This window comes from Ctenopharyngodon idella, chromosome 9 (genome assembly GCF_019924925.1).
Source record: "Ctenopharyngodon idella isolate HZGC_01 chromosome 9, HZGC01, whole genome shotgun sequence".
NCBI lineage: Eukaryota > Metazoa > Chordata > Actinopteri > Cypriniformes > Xenocyprididae > Ctenopharyngodon > Ctenopharyngodon idella.
The window spans coordinates 10,272,945-10,294,207 of record NC_067228.1 but is presented as its reverse complement, the minus strand read 5'-3'; the positions used below and the strand labels follow the sequence as shown (position 1 = coordinate 10,294,207).

Here is a 21,263-nt window from a genome sequence, read left to right as displayed (position 1 = left end):
GTCCTCCATGTGCTGCAAAAACAGCGCCGACCCGCTGACCTGGACTCTACAAGACCCCTAAAGGTGTCCTGCTGTATCTGGCACCAAGATGTTAGCAATAGATACTTCAAGTCCTGTAGGTTGCGAGGTGGAGCTGCCGTAGATTGAACTTGGTCCAGCACATCCCACAGATGCTCAACTGGATTGAGATTGGGGAATTTGGAAGCCTTTGGAACATCTTGAACTTTTCATCATGTTCCTCAAACCACAATGTGTGCAGAGTTGCAGGGTGCATTATCCTGCAGAAAGAGGCCACTTCCACCAGCGAACACTGTTGTCATGAAGGGGTGTGCCTGGCCTGCAACAATGTTTAGGTAGATAGCACATGTCAAATTTAGGTCCACAGCTTTCGACGGTGGACAGGGGTCATCATAGGCACTCAAATTGGTCTGCAGCTATGCAGCAGAGTGGAAGCTTGCCATTTCAGAGATACTCTGACCCAGTCGTCTTGCCATAACAATTTGGCCCTTGTCAAAATCACTCACTCTTTATTCCTGCCCATTTCCCCTGCATCCAGCATGTTGATTACGAGAACGGCATATGCTAGGCCTGCACCAGCCAAAGCATTTGACCATGTTCTTCACCTACACATCAAGAAATAATGACACTCTACTGCATCTCTTCCTCAACTTTTTTCCATCCAACAGCCATTTAGATTCTATCCAGGTCATGGCATCAGTGTAACAGACCCTCCCCCCAAAGAGGCTTGAATCTGTGATGTGATCTGTGATGCGTGCTGTCAAACCCTATGCATGCAGTTTAATGCAGCTATTTTAGCCCCCTAAAATGCATATGTGGGTCACAAATGAGATTCTTTGAAATCTCTGTTTGAAATGTCAAAATACATTTCATTGATAATTTAGATTATGTGTGGGTGACCATGATTTTGCCAACTTGGATCAACATCCTGGACTTTTTCCTATCTTAGGAATGTGTTTTTTATTAATACCCCTAAATTACATGTATGCGTTAAAAATATTATTTTCCATCTATATTTTCTGTGATAAGTATGGTTGCCTTCATTTTCCGTAACCCTACCCCTTTTCCTGTTATATAAATAGGAAAGAGATAGGGTTACGCAAAATAAGGGTGACCATATATACATATATATATATATATATATACATATATATATATATATATATATATAGATATAAAGAAGAGGTATTAATGATGGGGTATTAAGATGAATAGACCACTTCATACAAAAATCTATCATCAGAATTGATAAATCCAAATATTACATTGAACAGTTCTGATAAAAACCTCAGTCAGTTGTTTGCAGGCTTACAGAACTACTCATGTCCTTGACTGTGTGAGCTCAGAGATTTCAAAGAGAAAACTGAGGGTTCAAAGCATGTATGATGTCCTTCTGAATCAGACTGATGGCTACTTTAATCCTGCTTTGTATGTGCATGGCATAGAGGGAAAATATTAGAGGTCATCGTCTGATATCTTTCACCGGGTCCTTTTTTCAAGCGAAAATAAATATATGTAATATATATATATATATATATATATATGTAAATAATCTTATAATTTTATTTTTAAATACGTGTTTAATATTATGTGGTCACATGAACACCCAAAATGTATAATTTCATGTAAATGGCATAAAGTAGAAATTAAATATTACAAGAAAGACACTAAAACGTATATTTATTACAGATTACGTATTTTTAAATAAGGGTTAGTGTTGCTTTCAGTCTTCACAGGTACACTTGTTAATAAGGAATGATGGAGACAGCTCCTTATCACTGAAATTTAGCCACATACTTACAAAGCAATGTAACTTCCTCACAAAGCACTACTGCCATCTAGAGTTAGAAAGCGCAATCCAGTATGTTGCCTAGAGATTAACTTTGAGAAAAGTATTGAAAACGATTGAACTAAGTCAGTGCTCACTGCTCAAAATCAGCACAAATTAAAGTGGCAAACCAAACAATAACCGCATAGACTCAAATTATATTTTGCTCAATAAGCAAGGTAAACCACATGGTGGAGAGACCTAAAGTATTTAAGTAATAAACTTTTGTCATGCATGTTTTATAGACCTGACTACACAGAATATATGCTATGCAAAAAAGATCACAATCAAACAGTCACAATCTGAGAAGTGCCACTCTTACAAGTGGAGAGGTAAGAGTTGTTTAATCCGAGGTACCAGTACAGCATAAACAAAGACAGCTGAAATGTAAGGACGCATATAATAACAAACACAGTCTTTGGAATGGAGGCATGCACACATATAAAATTAAACCATTATAATAATACAAAGCACATTGTTTATATAACTGAGTATGATCAAAGGAAACATGCTTATGATAAAACAGAGCATAAAACAATACCACAGACATTAATAAAATGTTTTAGTCAAATCATGCAGATTATGATAAAATATGAATGAAACAAATATTTACAGTGATTGTATAGTAAAAAAAAAAAACTGTAGTTGATGTAGTGAATGTGTAAATAAAACCAGTTCTTAAACCGTTATAATACTGATACAAAAGTATTAGTGTCGACACTTTGTAAAACAGAACAGACACAATGGAATTTTAAATATAATTTGTCTGTTGCAGCCATGATTATGAAGGGGCACAATAAATATTGGCACTGCTGAAAAAAAAAAAAAAAATTCATCACCAAATTATGGACACCTTAAAAAAAAGCTTAATCTTTCAAAATCATGAGTAGCCTACAATTTTCTAGAATAACAGGCACTGTGAAAGGCACAATGTGAATTTTCTGAAACTTGTGATTTATAGGTTGTCTGGTTAATGGGTTATGAGTTTATGATAAAAATGTGATCAGACAGAGTGTATTTTTGCTGGTTGTCTCAGAGCTCCACAGTCCGGAGATGTCCACGAGGAGAAACGGTGCCCAGGTTGTGTAGAATGCACTCTGAAGCCTCCACTAAACTGCCACAACATGACCAGTGGGGCTTACCGGGGTGTCCTTTATGACCATGTCCACAGCCCTGAAACCCTCCTATGTGCACACACACAGATACATACATGCTATTTCATTTGATTAAATGAATATTAGATGAAAACTATTTTTTGTGCTACATTACCTGGCATGGTCCCTGTGCAGCCACAGCGTGCCTCTTTAGCGCCCCCGCTAGAGCAGAAGGAACAGCAATGGAATATGCCACGGTGACGTCTGAACTTCCTCTTCACATTTAGCACGAAAGGTGATCCCTGGAAACCACAGATTGCTGGAATATCAGTCCCAGCATCACTGATACATCCTTCAAACTGGCCAATAATGTTGTTGTTATTATTAGACACAGATGTTTTGGTTTAACTGCACAATTACCTGGACATGTTGTGCTTTAACACAGACCCACACAGAGTAAAGACCTGCTTCAGCAGGGGTGTAGGACACACGATAGGAGCCATCGCTGTTATCCACCACTAGTGCCTCCACAGAGCTGTAATGCCACAGAGGGAAAAACACACTGATGAAAAAGAAGTCACAGTCTGATGTATTTAAAAAATAAATAAATAAATAAAAATGAAAATCCTGTCATTCATTTTTAAATCCTTCATTCATTTTTGGAACACAAATTAAGATATTTTTGATGAAAAGCTGTGTGACCTCCAATAGACTGCAATGTTATTACCACTTTCAAGGCCCAGAAAGGTAGTAAAGACATAAGTAAAAGAGACTGACATGGAAGAGAAGAAATTGTTGAATAAAGTCATTATTTTTGTTTGTTTCTTCCGCACAAAAAGTGTTCTCTTCGCTTCATAACATTAAGGTTGAACCACTGTAGTCACATGGACTATTTTAATCATGTCTTACCTTTCTGGAACTTGAAAGTGGTAATAACGTTGCAGTCTATCAGAAGCCAGAAAGCTGACGGATTTCATCAAAAATATCTTAATTTGTGTTCCGAAAATGAACGAAGGTCTTATGGGGTGAGTAATTAATGACAGAATTTTCATTTTTGGGTGAACTAACCCTTTAATGAACTTTTATAGAGTAGCAGACAAGCTGCTTCCATCCAACTATTTTTGTGCATTTTGGTATTGCATAAAAAAAAAAAAATGGCAAAATTTGCGCATAAATTCTAAAAATGCACATAAAAAAACGTGTGTGCTCAACTGAGGTGGATACATTTTTTAATAAGACGACATCATGCATAACTACGATAGAAACACATTTACGTATAAATCCCTCGATGTGCAACAAAAAACTCATGTGACTCAACATTGGATATGATTGTATAGCTGGACCAACCAGCAGACCAATTTCATTGCACAACATCTCAAATGTTGGTTTGATCATTCTGAAATGCCTGAGCCAAAGTCCGTCATCAGAATGATTTTGTATTAATGACCTCCCAGAAGCGTCTCACATGATTGAGTTTCCCGATTGCAATAACCTAAAGTTTTATTACAACTAATTCGCACCAATTTCCCAGGAAGTGACGATTTTGGTCTCTTGAACACATGGGATCGAAATGCTGCTTTATTCGCAAATGTTTAATGCGATATTCCAACTTTGCACATAAGTTAAATTCGCAACTTTGGATGGAAACATCGCTGGTGACAAAGTACACTTCGGATCGGAGTCAGAATGAACCCCGTCACGTTTTTAAAAACGTGGTGGTCTTAATTTTCCCGTATACTCACCAGCCCTTCCTCTCCTTGTGCACTATACTGACCAGCACGGGGTCTCCACCTCGGCCCATCTGCTCTCCAGAGGAGTCCCTGCAAACCAGAGTGAACTCGCCCCGCTGGCCTTCACGACCTCGCTCCACACCTGTGAGTTATTCACACACAAAAGGACAGACACATTGAAATAGGCTATGCAACAGAAGCAGTGACAGATCTTTTCTTCCATATTGTGATGTACATCTGAGTAAAACTATTTATTAAAAAAAGGAAAAAAAATATTGTAGAGTGAGGACTTGGTTCTGTCCATCGGATGTTGATTGGATGAAGGAAGATCTGAATGCGAGCTCAGTCACGGGAGACAAATAAATGATTGGAGAAGATCACGGTTACAATATTTTGTTTAAGAGGTAAAAAAAAAAAAAAAAGCTAATATATAGGTAATTTTCATTCCATCCCTACTTTAAGAAAGACATTCTTCTAAAACTTTTAGAAAACAACTGAATTAGATTCATAATGTTTACTGTTATTTTTTTTTTAGCCACCTTATTTTTAATGTAAAATCAAGTGCAGCCATTGGGTGGAGGTAAAAATAAAGAGGTTGAAAGACCACTTTTAAGAAATCTTGCACATTCAAAGAAAATAGCATCCACGTTGCAAAATAGCGTGGATAAAGGAGGGGTGGGAAAATACCGTTTTATCTTAGTAAACTGATCTGATGACAAAAACTGCTGTGGGGTGTCTCTTAGCGCTTTACACAAGAGCTCACACAGAGCAATTTCTGTGACAGTGGGAACCCTGATATGGATGGCCAACCTGTACAACCACAGGCAAGCAGAAGTATATTGTCCTCCTGAGGTGAACCTGCTTATGGCATGCTGGGACAGAGCTAGATAAGTGGCCCTTTTACACTCTAGGAGCACCAGTACATAAAAAGGTTGGGTTGTCATGGTAGCCAGGAATGTTGTCTGTATAGGGGAACAAATGTGGATCTAAAGTCTCGCTTTCAGAATTCAGATCTTGTCACACAGAAAACTTATATGTAATAAATTTCATCTGAACTCTATGGTTTCTGAGGAATGTGCACTGAACCGTCAAGTGTTTGACAAACAGCTTAAGATTCCACAGAAAATCCACGAAACCAAACTCTACTACAGTATGTGACCACATAGTTTCATGAGTAGACACTCAACAGCACTCAAAGCATCACATTTTTAAAACTTCAGTACCAACTTACGGTCGGTATTTTTGACAATACTACTGTACGCTGACTCTCGCATACATGTGAAAAATATACTTTAGGCTTTAACAGTGTCCTAACCAGACACAATGCGATAAAATTCCAGCGACAAGCAATTTGCCTCTCCACACCAGGGCTGCGTTTAAGTCCACTTTTTTATGCCCTTCACTCACTAACTTCTCTCCATCTTGTTCACTCAGATGTACGTCATTGCTTACGGTGCATGAGTGCCCACTACTGGCGGAACCCTTGCAATGGGTTTAAACAGAACACCCTAAGCCCTTGATCACTTGGAATATGCTATGGATCCCACCATGCAAGTTGCTGTTGTGACGTCACAATCGTGTTGTTGGATCTGCCTGACGTAAACATATGAGTAAAATCTAGGGGTCGAGGGTCTGTCCAAATAAACTTCTTTCGTCCACCTGACGAAGCTGAACACAGTTCAAAATGGTGGTTGGGATTCCCCCGAGGGGAAGTGCTTAGGGAAGTTCACGAGTGCATGTCTAAAAGTGGAGTTAAACGCAGCCCAGACATACTCACCTTCACCCTGGATACTGCACTTGCTGGGATCCACAGTCTTGGCATGTACAACTCCAACCACAGGAAATCCCTCCACCTCCCCAGCACTCTCCTGAGGAAGGAAACAGATGCTGCTGGCATTATCATGGGCGATCGTCGTTGGGTGTGGATCGTATCCTGACTCCACAAGGTTCATCAGTCTCCTCATTGTAACACCTTTGGCACTGAGGATTTCGGCATCTGAACCGCACGTGAGCAGGCGTTCTGCAAAGTCCACTCCACCGCGGACGTCAGACAAGGCCTGCTGCAGTTGAGCCTTCTGCAGATGAAGTTGGTTCCTGCGCTGCAATTTCAACTCCTCCAGTGACCGCAGTAGTGAACAGCAATGTGCCTCAACCGCATTGGCGTAACTCCGAGCAAACGCCCGAATCTCACCCGCCAACGTGTCAGTCCGTGCCTGCAAAGCCTCTTGGGATGTGTCCACGCATCTCAGTGAATCCTCCAGACGAGCAAGACGAGGCCTTAAGCTCCTAACGACCAAATCCCTGATGCGATCTCCATGGCGACTGATGACCTCATGGGCAGAGCTGCAGTGGTGGTCGCGGTGAAAGGTGGCCGCACACTCCAGGCACACAGTGAGGTCACATGGCTCGCAGAAGAGCCGTAACTCCTGACCAGGATGCAGCGAGCACAGGACTGGTCTAGTGAGACGACCCTGAGATTTCAGCTCCTGTAGGCTTTGGATAGAGTGAGAGGAGGTCCTCTTCTGTCTCCTGCAGGGGAGATACGCATTACAGGACTTACTTTGCATTCAAGTCATAATGGATTGTATTTACGAGCTGAACGCACATGAACACCACCACAAATTTGTCATTTTGATTGGAAAACCTTGGATTTTTTTTAACCTCAGAGCTTCTGAATTGGGGGCATTTCAGTCAGAAAACATGGTGGAATCAAGGGATGAAGCATCTGTATTGACAGTAAATTTGTGATTAGAATGAAATTATTGAATTTTCCCGAGGTACAATAAAACATACCAGTTTGCATAACATAAAGAGATAAGGTAAAATAAACCATACACATGAGTTGACATTTTCTTAATTTGTGCTTAAGTGAAAGTGCAATAATTCTAATGAAATGTAAACAAATTTCTGAGGAAAAAAACGTGAATAATAATTGTGATCATATTTTTTGAGCCACATAATCATGATTATTAGTTTAACCAGTATCATGCAGCCCTATGATTCGGTTTATAGCACGTTCATAAACTGCACAAAAACAAAGCAAAAACACATGATGCAGGTTCTTCATCATTTAGTAAAGCAAAGTTTTTGCTTTATTTTTTTGTAGAAAATGTGCAATCGTCCATATGAGATCCAACCATAGTGATTTGAAAGCACCTGGCATTTCCCAATTTGTAAACAAACTTCCCTGGAGGACTTGAACGCACCATTATGCAATGGCTGGATGACAAAGCATTAGGGCAGGGGTGTCCAAACTCAGTCCTGGAGGGCCACTGTCCTGCAGAGTTTAGCTCCAACTTGCCTCAACGCACCTGCCTGGACGTTTCTAGCATGCTTAGTTTTCTGGTTTCTTTGAGGCTCAATCCAAGGTTTGTGATTATCTCTGAAGCGTGTGCGCCTGAAAATGTGACGTGCGGCAAACAGGCAGGAATAAACATTGCTGCTGCAGCGAAAGTTTGAGACGGCAGCTGAAAGAAAATGTCTATCAATGCACGTGAATCAAACAAACAGGCCTAATAATTTATATAGGTTTACAAACAGATCAAACGAATACATGCAAGTTTAATAATTTTAAAAGCTTTATATATTAATGCATGTATTATATGTATTAATTTTAAAGCAAATGTTAATATTAATTGTCAATTAATATAATAAATATATTATTTTTTTATTGGGGTTGGAGCTGAACTCTGCAGGACAGTGGCCCTCCAGGAGCAGGACTGGACACCCCTGCATTAGGGACACACAGGACACATCTTTGGGACAGGCATTTTGACCATTCAAGGTGTAATGTTACATCTGAATAACCATAGGTCTTGACCTTTGACCCTTACCCAAAATTATAATATGGTCACCCTCTTTTAATGTTCCAAAATCACATACTCTATGTTTAGGTAATTCTTTTTTCAATGTACGTCAATGTAAACCAAAATATGTGGCTCTCAGTATTTTTCAAAATATAGCCTATTCTTTTGAAGAAAGAAAGTAATACAGGTTGGAAGTTGGAACGACAAGAGGGTGAGTAAATGTTGACAATTTTCATTTTTTTAGGGTGGGGGTTAACCATTCCTTTAACATCTCCATTTAAGTTCCAGGAATATGAAACGACATGAGGGTGAATAAATTACTTTTTATTTCTTGTTACAGTCAGCAATAAACTAACCTGTGGGCCTGACTGCAGAAGTCGCAGAGGTTGACACAGCACACCTCACAGCGTTTCCCCGCGCCACTGTCGCTGCACAAGTCGCACAAAACGCTGCTGTCCACTAGCAGTGTCTCCGTGAAAACCTCGTCCAGCGCAAGATGATCAGTGGTCAGCCCATCCACACCTGATGGCGGCAGATTCACCTCTGAATCGCACTCGGGACACAGGATTGTTGAGCCAGATTTGTGCCCGTGCGCGTCTTCTTCAGGCGAGCGTCGTTCCCCGTTCACCCGACGCACAGAAAACGGCTCGAGCTGGCGAACGCAGTCCGCGCAGAACGTGTGCAAGCAAGGCAGGATTTTAGGGTCTCGATACATCCGATTACAAACACCACAGACCGCTCTGGACTTCTTTCCCGTGTCCCCATTGCTTTTACTCAAGACTGTTTCTCTAATTTCTTCTTGAACTAAACGCTCTTTGCAAAGTGACATCGTACTTGTTATTTTTACGAGGATTTTACTATAGCTTTATTTAAAAATCAAAGTGTGGTATGACAGCGGTAGCCCGGTTTTGGTGCCATTAACAAAAAAAAAAATGCAACTCAGACCAAACTTTCTGAGTTAACTTTTTCGCTCATGTTATTTGAGAACATGCCTCGCCATCCAATCATGTTACGCGTTCGCGTTTGGGGGCGTGGCCTGAAATCTGACCTATTCTAGCAGTGTAAAGATTCAAGAAGAACCTACGCTTGTAAAGCACGCGTGGAATATGGGTGTCCCCATCTGCTGGCTAGACAGATCAAGTTAATGTTATAATTCCTGCTGAAATGCAATGAATCCATTTACAAAAGTTCTTTTCAATATGGGCATTTGTCTAGCCTAAACCAGGAGACAATAATAAGTAATAGCCTAATAAAAATGTACAATGTAATACAACAAGTGTCCTGTTTTTGAATATAGGTTTGACAATATCATTATATTGCTAGTCAGCTATTAAATAGCAAAGGTCTTTTGATAACACTTTACATTAAGGTCTCATTAGTTAATGTTGCATTAACTAACAATGAAATTATACCGATAGCCTACATTTGTTAAAGGGTTAGTCCACACAAAAATGAAAATAATAATGTCATTTATTACTCATGTCGTTCTACACCCGTAAGACCTTCGTTCATCTTCAGAACACAAATTAAGATATTGTTGATGAAATCCGATGACTCAGTGAGGCCTCTATTGAGAGCAAAGCCATTGAAACTCTCAAGGTCCATAAAGGAAATTCTTGTCGCTTTATAATATTAAGATAGAACCACTGAATTCACATGAACTGTTTCAAATATGTTTTTAGTACCTTTATGGATCTTGAGAGAGGAAGTACCATTGCTGTATATGCAGGCCTCACTGAGCCATCGGATTTAATCAACAATATCTTAATTTGTGTTCCGAAGATGAACGAAGGTTTTACGGGTGTAGAACGACATGAGGGTGAGTAATAAATGACATTATTTTCATTTTTGGGTGAACTAACCCTTTAAAGTATTCATTCATCTTTGTTAACGTTAGTTAATAAAAATACAAATGATTTTTATTTTTATGTTAGCTCAGGTCCACTGCATAAGATACAACTTTTGATTTTATTACAATATTAGTAAATGTTGAAATTAATAAATGCTTTAGAAATATTTTTCATTGTAAGTTCATATTAACTAATGTAATTAACTAGTGGCATAATTGTAAAGTGTTGCCTTTTTATCATTACTTAATTTCTAAACAGGGTTATTGGGGCCTAATAGGTGCAATAATAAAATAGATGATATGTCTCAAAAATGAGTGTATTGAAAATCCTTTATTAGTAATGCAAAACATTTTCCAAGAGCAGTTTCAATAATGTGAAATAAGCTATGATAAACAATATTACATATGTTTGCAGATTAGCTGATACATTTTGTCAATAACAAAATAAAAGATGTTTCATATGAAAGAATTCATAGGATTTATCATGTGAAACATGAATAGACCCTTTTCACATTTCCGGGTTTCTCAGAAGCGGAAGTCGTCATAGTTGGTGAATGAGAGAATACATTAAATATATTTTTTGTGTTTCCATTTGCTCAAATAGCAAAAGAAAAACTCTTTCAAAAAGAGGAAAAATATAGAGAGCGATTGATAACGGCAGTCCAAAGAGAGAAAGATGTCATTTTTATCATCACTCCCATAGCCGGTGTATTAGAAACACCCTCACAGCAGCGTTAACTAGTTTTTTGTAATTTGATGCAAAGGTAATATAATACTAAGTATAGTGTTATAAATGTACATACGTTTAAAAAAAAAAAATAGAAATATAAAAAACTTTGCAGGATTTACGATATTGATGACCGTTAAAACGCGTCATCACAGTCTGTGAAAAGGGTCTATTTGGATATATGTCCACTTCTACAGGTTTCTACACAAGCACAGAGTAAAATGTTTAGAGTTTAAAAAAGAACAGTTTTTCTTTCTATTGGTAAATGTCATTATGGTTTAGGATGTGGGGTTAATTGATTGAATTTTAGTATGTACTGTAAGCAACCAACCAAGAAAAACATGTCAGTCTTTTGTACTGTAACTGATTGGCTTGAACATGATCAACCACTGGAGAGACGTGTCTGGATTACAGAGAGAATAAGGATGACTGTGAACAGAAGATGTAAGGATGATACTTTTGTAGATGCAGCATTCAAAATGAAGTTTGTCCTCTCCGTCACTCTGTTTTCTGAGGAATAATAATCATAAACAAATAGCAATATTCACTTAATAATAGAAACTCATGATTTGATCAACATAGCCTACTGTATGTGTCATTCTATTTACTGAGTGACATTCATTTTGTTTGTCCACACTGCAAGTTGTCATCAAATTAGTTTTAACAAACTTGATTTGATATGCAATGCTCTGTAAATATTATGATTATGGGTGAGTCCTGCTTAATAATTAGTTCCATCTCTTTTGTTTTGTCAATATCTACTGTTTTACCTGTTACGGTTGCCTCTGAGATAGCTTTCACAAGACTGTTCTGGATAATACAGATGTATGTGTCATTCTCTTTTACTGGGTCTTCAAGGACACTAGCAACTTGCATGATTCCAGCAGAGATGTTGAAAAAAGTGCTGCTGTTTAAAAGCTGCCCACTTGGACTCGACCAGCTGACCTCCGGTTGGGGAAACCATTTATGAGCCTCAGCGAATAGAGAGCCATTTTTCAGTTGAGTAAATGTGGGAGCTGTGAAAGCTGCAAATAAACACACAGATCAGAGTGAAGAGCAACATCCAGATATGAGCAGATATACACTAAATGTGTGTATATATATCATTTAAATATATAATTTCAAAGTACACTATTGATGTACACTGTGAAGATTATTGAAGTATGTTTTACAAGAAGATACTATAAGTCTTTCTGCTTAAAATATCATTTAATTCTATGTGTTACTTGCCTTTTCTTTGTAATTAATTTCTGATTTAATTTTTTTCAGTGTATCTAAATATAGTTAAATTGATTCAGTAATTTTAAATAATATTTAGTAGTAAATATTATATAATAACAATTAATAATACTTTTATAGAAATCTCTATACATCTCTAAACACACAACAGTGGTGTTTAGTTCCTGAATGAATCAGAGTTTAGAATGAATCATTTAAAGGAATAGTTCACCCAAAAATGAAAATTATCCCATAATTTACTCAGCCTCAAGCCATCCTAGGTGTATATGACTATCTTCTTTCAGCCGAACACAATCAGAGTTATATTAAATAATATCCTGGCTCTTTTACAGCTTTGTAATGGCATTGAATAGTGGCTGAGTTTTTGAAGCTCCAAAGCATCCATTCATCATAAAAGTAATCCAAACGACTCCAGTGGGTTAATGCATGCCTTCTGAAGTGAAGCGATGGGTTTTTTGTAAGAAAAATATCCATTTTAAAACTTTATAAACTATAATCACTGGCTTCCAGCAATGTGCGTTCAATGTGCGTTCAATGTGCGTTCTTTCTTGTGCGTTCACAAGAAAGTCAATTTTCAATGGAAGGGTGACCTCTGACCCGACATAGGACGTAGGCATAGGATAGAGCAAAACAAAACGCCGGTCATGAATTAGAAGTCTAAAATGAGAAGTTTTAAAGAAAAATGCCAAACCACATGAAAATCATGTCCTACGTCATACGTCGGGTCAGAGGTCACCCTTCTGGCAGAACTCGAATCTGAGTATGCACGTACAGCCATTGCCGGAAGCCAATGATTATAGTTTATAAAGTTTTAAATGTGGATACTTTTCTTACAAAAACCCATCGCTTCACTTCAGAAGGCATTTATTAACCCACTGGAGTTGTATGGATTACTTTTATGATGGATTAATGCGCTTTTTGGAGTTTGACACTATTCAATACCATTGCAAAGCTGGGAAGAGCCAGGATATCATTTAATATAACTCAGATTGTGTTCAGCTGAAAGAAGAAAGTGATATACACGGCTTGAGGGTGAGTAAATTATGGCATAGTTTTCATTTTTGGGTGAACTATTCCTTTAAGTGAATGATTTAATCATAAACAGGTTGAATTCGGAAGCGCATATTGTATCTACAAACATAAAGTAGATTTAGAGTAATATGTATAGTATGGTTCTGAATACAGCAACAGTCACTAGTTTAATTTCTGAATGAATCAGGCCAGAGTTTTGAACAAAACATTTGAGAGAATGATTCAGTGACTCACTCATAAAGAGAGTCACTTGTCATCACCTACCTGCGGATCTTTAAATCAGAAATATGATGTCTGGTTTTAAACATTAATTTACTTTGAAATAAATAAACAAAGAATGTATTTACCAGCCACTCTGAGGTTAATGCTGGTAGTCCCTGAGACTTTTGGTGCATTGACAGTGCAGCGATACACACCCTCATCCTCCATCTTCACATTTCTCAGCAGAAGGGAAGCGTTCCCCGTTGATATAGCAGCTGAGAACAGTTGAGCCCTGTTTTTGAACTGTTCGTTCTGCCCCTGGAGCTGGGCTGCTTTGTTCTTGTATTCATAGACCACACCACTGAGAGCATCTTTTAGCCAAGTAATTGATACATCACTGAATTGCTCATTGCCACTGCTGCTAAGAAACCTGCAATCCAGGACCACATCCTCCTCAAGATTCCCCACAGTAGAGGGGCTACTGCTCTCAACAGTACCTTGGGACACTTGAAATCAAACATGCACACAGACGTTTAGTTTATACCACAAAAGCCCAAATGCACTATTATAAGTTATACAAACTATTAAGGTGATGATACACGGGGCAACTTTTTGAGCAATGTTGCAGAAAGATGTTTCTTGGGCACTCTCCCATTGAGAATGGCCAACAAATTACAATCTAAAGTATCCAGATAGAAATTTGTTGCCCATTCTCAATGGGAAAGTGCCCAAGCAACATTGCTTGATCAACATTGCTCAAAAGTTGCCCCGTGTATCATCACCTTTAGAGTTATACAGTAATCACACAAAATACATGAATGTTTTACTAACCTGAGAATGCAATAGCCAAAATGAAAATGATGAGTCCAGAAATTACTACTATCAGAACAATCATACTACAAAAGGCATAAACTTGATGAACATTCAATATTGACTCATTGTATTATAATTTTCTACCTGAAATGGTTTATTAATAAAAGTTACCCATTCTTCTACCTTGTAAAGATTATTTGTCCAATTGTAGCCATTCTGGTAACCTGTTTCTACTTTCAAGCAGTATCTTTGATGAATCGATGTACAACTCTGCTGAGCATCTCTGTAGATGGCATAATAAATCAACGGGCTAAGACGGACGAGCACTTTCTAATCCCCTCAGACTAGTTTCAAACTTTATTTCAACACCTCCTCCCTCTGTCAATATTACCTCTGAGAGGAGTGTCCTGACACTCTTGATAACACGCAGCTTGACAAGAGTAACCTTTACACCTAAATAATCTATAGGGAGTGTGCTCATGACACTAAACACAAACAGTTGCAAATGGTCCTGGAGAGCCACTTTCCTGCAGAAGTTAGCTCCAACATGCCTCAACATATCTGTATGCCTGGAAGGTTCTATAAGAGGTGTGTCTAATTGGGGTTAAAGCTAAACTTAGCAGGACAATGGCCCTCCAGGAGCAGGATTGGACACCACCCGGGCGAAACAATCATCCTTTAGCTATCCTTGAGCCATCTTATAGACCAGGGGTCTCCAAACCCGGTCTTGGAGGTCCACTGTCCTGCAGAGTTTAGCTTCAAACCCAATTAAATTGTAAGAGCACACAGAGGAAGAGAATCTGATTTCAACTGAGGGAGACCCAAAACAATAAACTGTACAAGGGGCCCAGAAACCCCACTGACGGCCCTGGGTAACGTTTCCCAAAAGCATCTTAAGCCTAAGTTGATCGTAGAACCATTGCCACCAATGGAGCTATGATCAACTTAGGCTTACGATGCTTTTGTGAAACGCTGCCCTGGTCAGGTGTGTTTACACATTCAGTTGTGCTTCATTGAGCTCCGTCTTGCTGTCTGCAAGAATGTGTCATTTGAGATCAGCAACACAGTTAAAGACACACATTGCATTAGATTACTTCATATCCTTTAACTTGTTTAACCAGTAGTAACCATCAGTTATGTAAGTCAAATCTTTGTTCTTTCAGTGTTCACTTGTTCACTTTTTTCTAGCCCTGCTCTTAAAATAGTCTGCCAATTACAGTAATCAGTAAATAACCATAAACAGTAATTGCAGTATAGCTTACAATAATCAGATTTTTACAGTTTACATTCAGTATGGAAAGCATGTTTCCGCTACGAAATGAACAATAAAAAAGGTAATTGTGACTTTTATCTTACAATTCTGATGTTTGTTTGTTTTTTTGTTTTTTTCTCACAACTGCAGGTTCATACAGGTATTTTAAAATTCTGAGAATAAAGTTATAAACTTGCAATTAAAAGAAAAAAAGTCAGAATTTTGAGATATAAACTCACCATTGCAATGAAAAAGTCAAAATTTTTATATGATTCTGTGAAATCATATACCAACTGAAAACACTGGAATGCACATTAACGTGGGAAAAAACATATTTTGCAATTGTGGTACTGCAACCCAAGCATCAGGTGACTTTTTACTGTCTTACTTCACTTTTCACAAAAATGGACAGAGAGGTCTGAAACTAGTGGCTGGCTCTCACGTGTAACTGGTATTATCAGGAGTTCAGGTTATTATGATGAAATCAATCCTGATGTGAAGAAATAACAAATATTATTTCAAAATGGAAGTACATGGAGATTATGTATAGTGGAGCACAAAGAAATTCTGTTTAAAAAAGTACTGTGTAAAATCACACTGAAATTTGTGGGGATGTATAAAGGACCATGAAAAATAGCATGAGATCCAGATTTTACACCAAATACTAATGACACTTAATACTAAGCTTTTTTTTCTTCAGAATTGAATGGAAATTCATTTTGATTGTAGCAACAAAACATGGACTTGCTATTGGTAAAATATATTGGTTAAAAAAATGTTATTTTAAAGAGAGAAAAAAAAAAAAAGTAGATAATATTCATCAACTGCTGAGGCACTGTAAAAACCTAACAGTCAAATTTATGAAATTGAAATTAAATGTTATATGTTTTGCACAATATTAATGTGGAAGAGATCTGTTAAGGTTTAATGTTGTAATGATAGGATTTAAAAGAGTTTCTGTTATGTCTGCATTTTGGAAGAGTACAGCCTGTGGTTATGTTGAGGATGGGCCAAAAAATGTTAAGACTTATCACTGTTTTGTTTAAAAGTGGTAATTGCACTGCAGTGTCTCATTTTTAATCATTTAATTTAATAATTATACCCACAGTTTCACAGACAAGGCTTAAGCTAGTCCCAGACTAAAATGCATGTTTAAGCTGTTTTAACCGAAAGCAACTTGCTGTGACATATCTTAAAATATGTCAGTGCCATTGTTTTGTCTTAAGATGCACATCATGTTTTGTTTGTTTGTTTGTTTGTTTTTTAGGATATGTTTATAAAAGCTACTTAAATGTCCTAATTGATCTAAGGCCTAATCCTGCCTTTGTGAAACCAGGCCATATTGAAGTGGCAGCAACACAGAATATTTGAATGGAGTTTAATTGTACATTAGGAAATTGAAATGAATGTGTGTGTGTGTGTGTGTGTATATATATATATATATATATATATATATATATATATACAGTCAAACCAAAATTTATTCAGACACCTTGAACATTTTGTTCATTAATACAGTTTATTCACTATAGTTTAAAAAAAAATGGTAATAAAATATGACAAGAACTCTAATGTCAGAAAAAATTAATCTTAATTATGTCAGATAACACTTAAGCAAAACATGGTCAGGTCAAAGTGTCTGAATAATTTTTGGTCCCAAATTTTTTATCAGTTTTACTGGTAGTCCACTGTATGAAGAATTTTTGGTTATAATACGTCACATATTTGGGTATAATATGTCACAGTTTACTTTATTTTGCTATCCTCACTTACATAAATGAACTATAGTGTCCTGCACCCACTAGAAAAAATATATAAAAAATATCTTTTTAATTATGTTATTAACTGATTTATGTATTCATTCTTAAAGAAAGGAAGAATAGTTGCATAACCTACATGAGCTGTACATAAAATCCCTCAAACTGTCATATTGAAACTTTAACACACTGCATTTTTTTGAATACATTTTCACATCTATAAATGCCACTTTCAAACTTCCAAAGGGGAACATATTGATTTTGTGGTAAAAGCAGACTGTTTAAAAATGTGATGAGAAAGTAGGCTAATGTAATGAGTTTCTTAACTGATATTTGTTTGAAGGACTCAGTCAAGACTTGTAGAGAGAAAAAAACGCTATTTGTCTTGAACCTCTGCGTCTGCGCTTCAGCTGATCAACAATGCCGCATCTTTTCTCTGATATTCCAGACAAACTGCGTGTGATATTGTCACAGGCTGCAAATATATTTCTAGTTATTGTTATGATTTACATTTTTCAGTACATCTTTAATTCTCAGTTTTCATGCTCCTGCACAGAAAAGTTTCATTATATTGTGGTCATTTACATTGGTCTCATTCCTATATTATTGTTTTTAATTTTAAAACTGTTTAAACAAACCAGAACAAAAGTTAGTGGGGCCATTTGCTATGGTTTTTTGCCTCAAATCTTCCAGCTTTTTGGAATCACTCTGTTCTGGGGAGGATTCATCCTTTTAGATGGAGACTTGTATCTCTGTTTGGCTACCAAACATAATGACACACTGCGTGAACTTCCATGCAAGAAGGATCTCACTCTTCATGAAATGACCATTATTACAATCTACAAAAACTGGTCACAGGTAAGAACTCTAATAAAAACAAATAAATTATGTTTAGTCAACTTTTATGTAAACATTTAGGAAATAGATTTCTTCTGAATGTGGGTGTGATTCAAATTATTTGCTATATACTGTAAGAAAAAAATCAGTAGAAAAATGGAAAAGGTACTGGTAATTTCCTGCCAGGACATTGTCCTTTAAGGTTACAGACCTCATTTAAACCCATTTTAACACAGCACATATTTTTACAGACTTTTCTTAGAGGTTTGGAGACTGAGGCTAGTTGTGTTTTTTGCTCAGTTGATTTTTCAAAATGTAGGTTCATTTCTGACACACCTTAAAGTAATGACAACAAAAATCTATTAAACTTTCCCAACATTATTGCCCAGGAAAATAGATACAGTAGGCTACAGTTTAATCTCTTTGTGGGACATGTTTTCACAGTGGAATCTGCCACAAATTTATGAGTTTAGCACAATTAGGAAACAAAACAACGTAAAAATAACATTTTTATTTTATTTATATTTTCAATAAAACTTGACCCAACCTGACATTTAAGGATACTCTTGTTCCAGGAACACAGTTTAACATTTTGGTTAAAAACATCCTTCATTGATTTTATTGTGGTTTTCTTGTTTTTTCTTGTGCAGTTTTTTGGTTACATCTGCATAGCTGTTGGTTTCTTTGGATGGTGGCTGATATCAAACACCAAGGTTGGGATTTATTGTGTCAGATGTTCTTGTCAGTGTTTGAAGGACTGTTGCTGCAAGAGCTGTAACAACTCCCCCACCTGTCAGAGTTTGAAGGACTGCTGCTGCAAAATTAAACCATACTACGAGAGGCGGTATGAGGAGCTTGTGTCTGTGGAAACGGATAAACACCTGGACAAAAAATTGCAAAAAATAGCCAAAAAGAAAGCAAAAAGGATATGTTCAAATTACATTAATGTTATTGAAAATAGTGAGTCTAACACAACCACACGAATGTCTGAAGAGGCTAGGATGGCTTTGTCTGAAATATCTCGCCCAAATTTTTATAGGCCTACATCAGATCTTTCTGAAAATGTGAACAACGAGGGCACGTCTGTTTGATATAATTTGTCGCATTTGTAACAATAATTCATCTAGAGGATAGGCCTATGTGTATTTATTTATTTTTGAAAAGAAAGTCATTAAAAAAATCAAAATTTGACATTGTTTTCTGAATTAAATTCTAAATCATCCACTACAACAAGAATAAACTAGTATTGGGTGTTTCATGCTACTAATAAATACAAATTGATTTCCACCCCACTTAGAAAGTAATATTTCAGTAATCTGATAATCAGAAAGCAAAAACTTTCTGTTAAAGAAGCCTGTATCATTGATATTTTCTGTTTCTGCCTGACCAGAAGTGAGGGGGGACAGTGACTAAAGTAGTCAGGCGCAGATGCTTAATAGTTGCTAGTAATTACATATGGCTCTACAAAATAAATCTTAGTCAATGATTGTAAAGATTTATTTATTTAGCCAAAGAAAGCTGTCTAGTATGGAGCACCAGTGTCTATGCTTACACAGAATATGAGACATTGTATGACTGTGTGTGTAGCTACTTGAGACATTGTAGCAACAATTAATCTACAGTATATGTGTATATCTCATTTGTTTTCTGTACTTTCTGTCCTTCATTAAAAATCAATTTCAAAGATCAGTTTCTACCACATTCTTCTTCATACCACAGTCCAAACCCAAGTGCCTGTTTATTTTTTTACTATCACTCACTATGTGGTTATATAATTATACTGTAACATGAAAAACACATACACTTCACATAAAATGATGCATTATCAAACTGTTTTAAAACCACTAAAACAAACCAAACATAAAATTGTCATCATATTGACATATTTGGATTTCAAGAAGGTAATTCATTTTGAAAAATACACTTCCACCAAAAAGTATCTGGACTAAAAATTATTTAAGCCAATCTTAATGTCTGAATCCCTTTGCATTATATGTATGTATTGACAGCACAAGAACAATTTTAAAGCAAAACATTTCATAGAATTTTATATTTCAAATAAACAGTGCACAATGTTTGATACCATAGTGTGTCATGATGTAATGAACTTTGATCTGCTAGGACATCTGTGTGAACTTTAAAAAGAAAAAAAACCATACTTTATACATCCACTAAAAATCACTTTGAGACCAGAATTTATTGTTAAATGACATTTTTTTTGACATTTTCTATCTTCTGACATTTTACGTGTGACAATTTTCCAAATATATTGTTGACACGACTTTAAAGCTATAACAGTAGTTTTTTTGCAATATTAAAGGGATAGTTCATCCAAAAATCAGCAAACATAAACAAAAGCTCAGCCATTCTTGACCTGCGAGAACAAACCTCATTGATTCTTGTGGAAGCTCAAACATGCTGGTGTATCATGAGAGAATGAACTTCACTGGTTCTCGTGCGTCAAGCAAGCATTCTTGAGCTTCCATGACCAAAACTGAAGGCTGTAAACATTGTTCGCTGATTAATGTTTATATGTGATTATGATTAATAAATGGCTAAATTAATCTATTCATCATATACAGCGATCGTGTCTCTTCAGAAGACTTATAAGTCGCTCAATTCATATGGATTTATTTTAAAATCTTTTTATGAACATTTTGAAATGTCAGAGTTTTGGGTGAATAGACTTTCAATGGAGGGACAGAAATCTCTCATATTTCATTAAAAATGGCTTCATTTGTGTTCTGAAGATGAACGAAAGTCTTAAGGATTTAGAACTACATGGGGGCGAGTAAATGACAGAATTTTCATTTTTGGGTGAACTAACCCTTTAAAGGGTTAGTTCACCTCTAACAACTGTAAATGAAGAGGGAAGTACGTGTCCAGTTTCTACATGACTGATACACCCACACGTCTCTCCAGAACAGCTTTGAGAGGGGAATATGGGTTTGGAGAATCACAACCCAGCAACTGACGTGTAGATGATTCCCAATCCCGGCCGATCTCCAGCCTGCTGCACACACACGGATACTGTCTGTCTGTCCGACAGGCCCAGTCCACGGCCCTCTTGACTGCCTCCC

At 37.0% G+C, this 21,263-nt stretch overlaps 2 protein-coding genes and 1 long non-coding RNA gene across 3 annotated transcripts; 1 reads left to right on the top strand and 2 right to left on the bottom strand.

Annotated features, from left to right (window-relative positions):
- Window positions 1-2,149: 2,149 nt before the first annotated feature.
- Window positions 2,150-9,907, bottom strand: trim45 (tripartite motif containing 45). The gene is made up of 6 exons (XM_051906659.1): window positions 8,833-9,907; window positions 6,448-7,199; window positions 4,683-4,812; window positions 3,361-3,475; window positions 3,116-3,242; window positions 2,150-3,030 (listed from the first exon to the last, which is right to left on the bottom strand). Exons 1-6 carry the CDS (start codon window positions 9,303-9,305, stop codon window positions 2,879-2,881), a joined length of 1,749 nt encoding a protein of 582 aa, XP_051762619.1. The 5' UTR covers window positions 9,306-9,907; the 3' UTR covers window positions 2,150-2,878.
- A 730-nt stretch (window positions 9,908-10,637) lies between these two features.
- On the bottom strand, window positions 10,638-14,753 carry vtcn1 (V-set domain containing T cell activation inhibitor 1). The gene is made up of 5 exons (XM_051905808.1): window positions 14,521-14,753; window positions 14,356-14,420; window positions 13,671-14,030; window positions 11,823-12,077; window positions 10,638-11,562 (listed from the first exon to the last, which is right to left on the bottom strand). The coding sequence occupies exons 1-5, from the start codon at window positions 14,550-14,552 to the stop codon at window positions 11,435-11,437; spliced, it is 840 nt and encodes a 279-aa protein (XP_051761768.1). The 5' UTR covers window positions 14,553-14,753; the 3' UTR covers window positions 10,638-11,434.
- A 2,867-nt stretch (window positions 14,754-17,620) lies between these two features.
- On the top strand, window positions 17,621-20,341 carry LOC127518336 (uncharacterized). Its single transcript, XR_007931536.1, has 2 exons — window positions 17,621-18,204; window positions 18,834-20,341. It is a non-coding gene; the product is annotated as an uncharacterized LOC127518336 (long non-coding RNA).
- The last annotated feature ends 922 nt before the right edge of the window (window positions 20,342-21,263 follow it).

What these genes read in the sequence shown, in the direction of transcription:
- vtcn1 (XM_051905808.1), bottom strand. Translation starts at nt 14,552, where the DNA reads ATGGCTACAATTGGACAAATAATCTTTACAAG. An exon ending in TTTGGCTATTGCATTCTCAG is followed by an intron (nt 14,031 to 14,355) that starts GTTAGTAAAACA and finishes TTTGATTTCAAG; the next exon opens with TGTCCCAAGGTACTGTTGAG. An exon ending in CTCAGAGGCAACCGTAACAG is followed by an intron (nt 11,563 to 11,822) that starts GTAAAACAGTAG and finishes ATTATTCCTCAG; the next exon opens with AAAACAGAGTGACGGAGAGG.
- trim45 (XM_051906659.1), bottom strand. Translation starts at nt 9,305, where the DNA reads ATGTCACTTTGCAAAGAGCGTTTAGTTCAAGAAGAAATTAGAGAAACA. An exon ending in TTCTGCAGTCAGGCCCACAG is followed by an intron (nt 7,200 to 8,832) that starts GTTAGTTTATTG and finishes TCTCCCCTGCAG; the next exon opens with GAGACAGAAGAGGACCTCCT. An exon ending in GTGCAGTATCCAGGGTGAAG is followed by an intron (nt 4,813 to 6,447) that starts GTGAGTATGTCT and finishes AATAACTCACAG; the next exon opens with GTGTGGAGCGAGGTCGTGAA.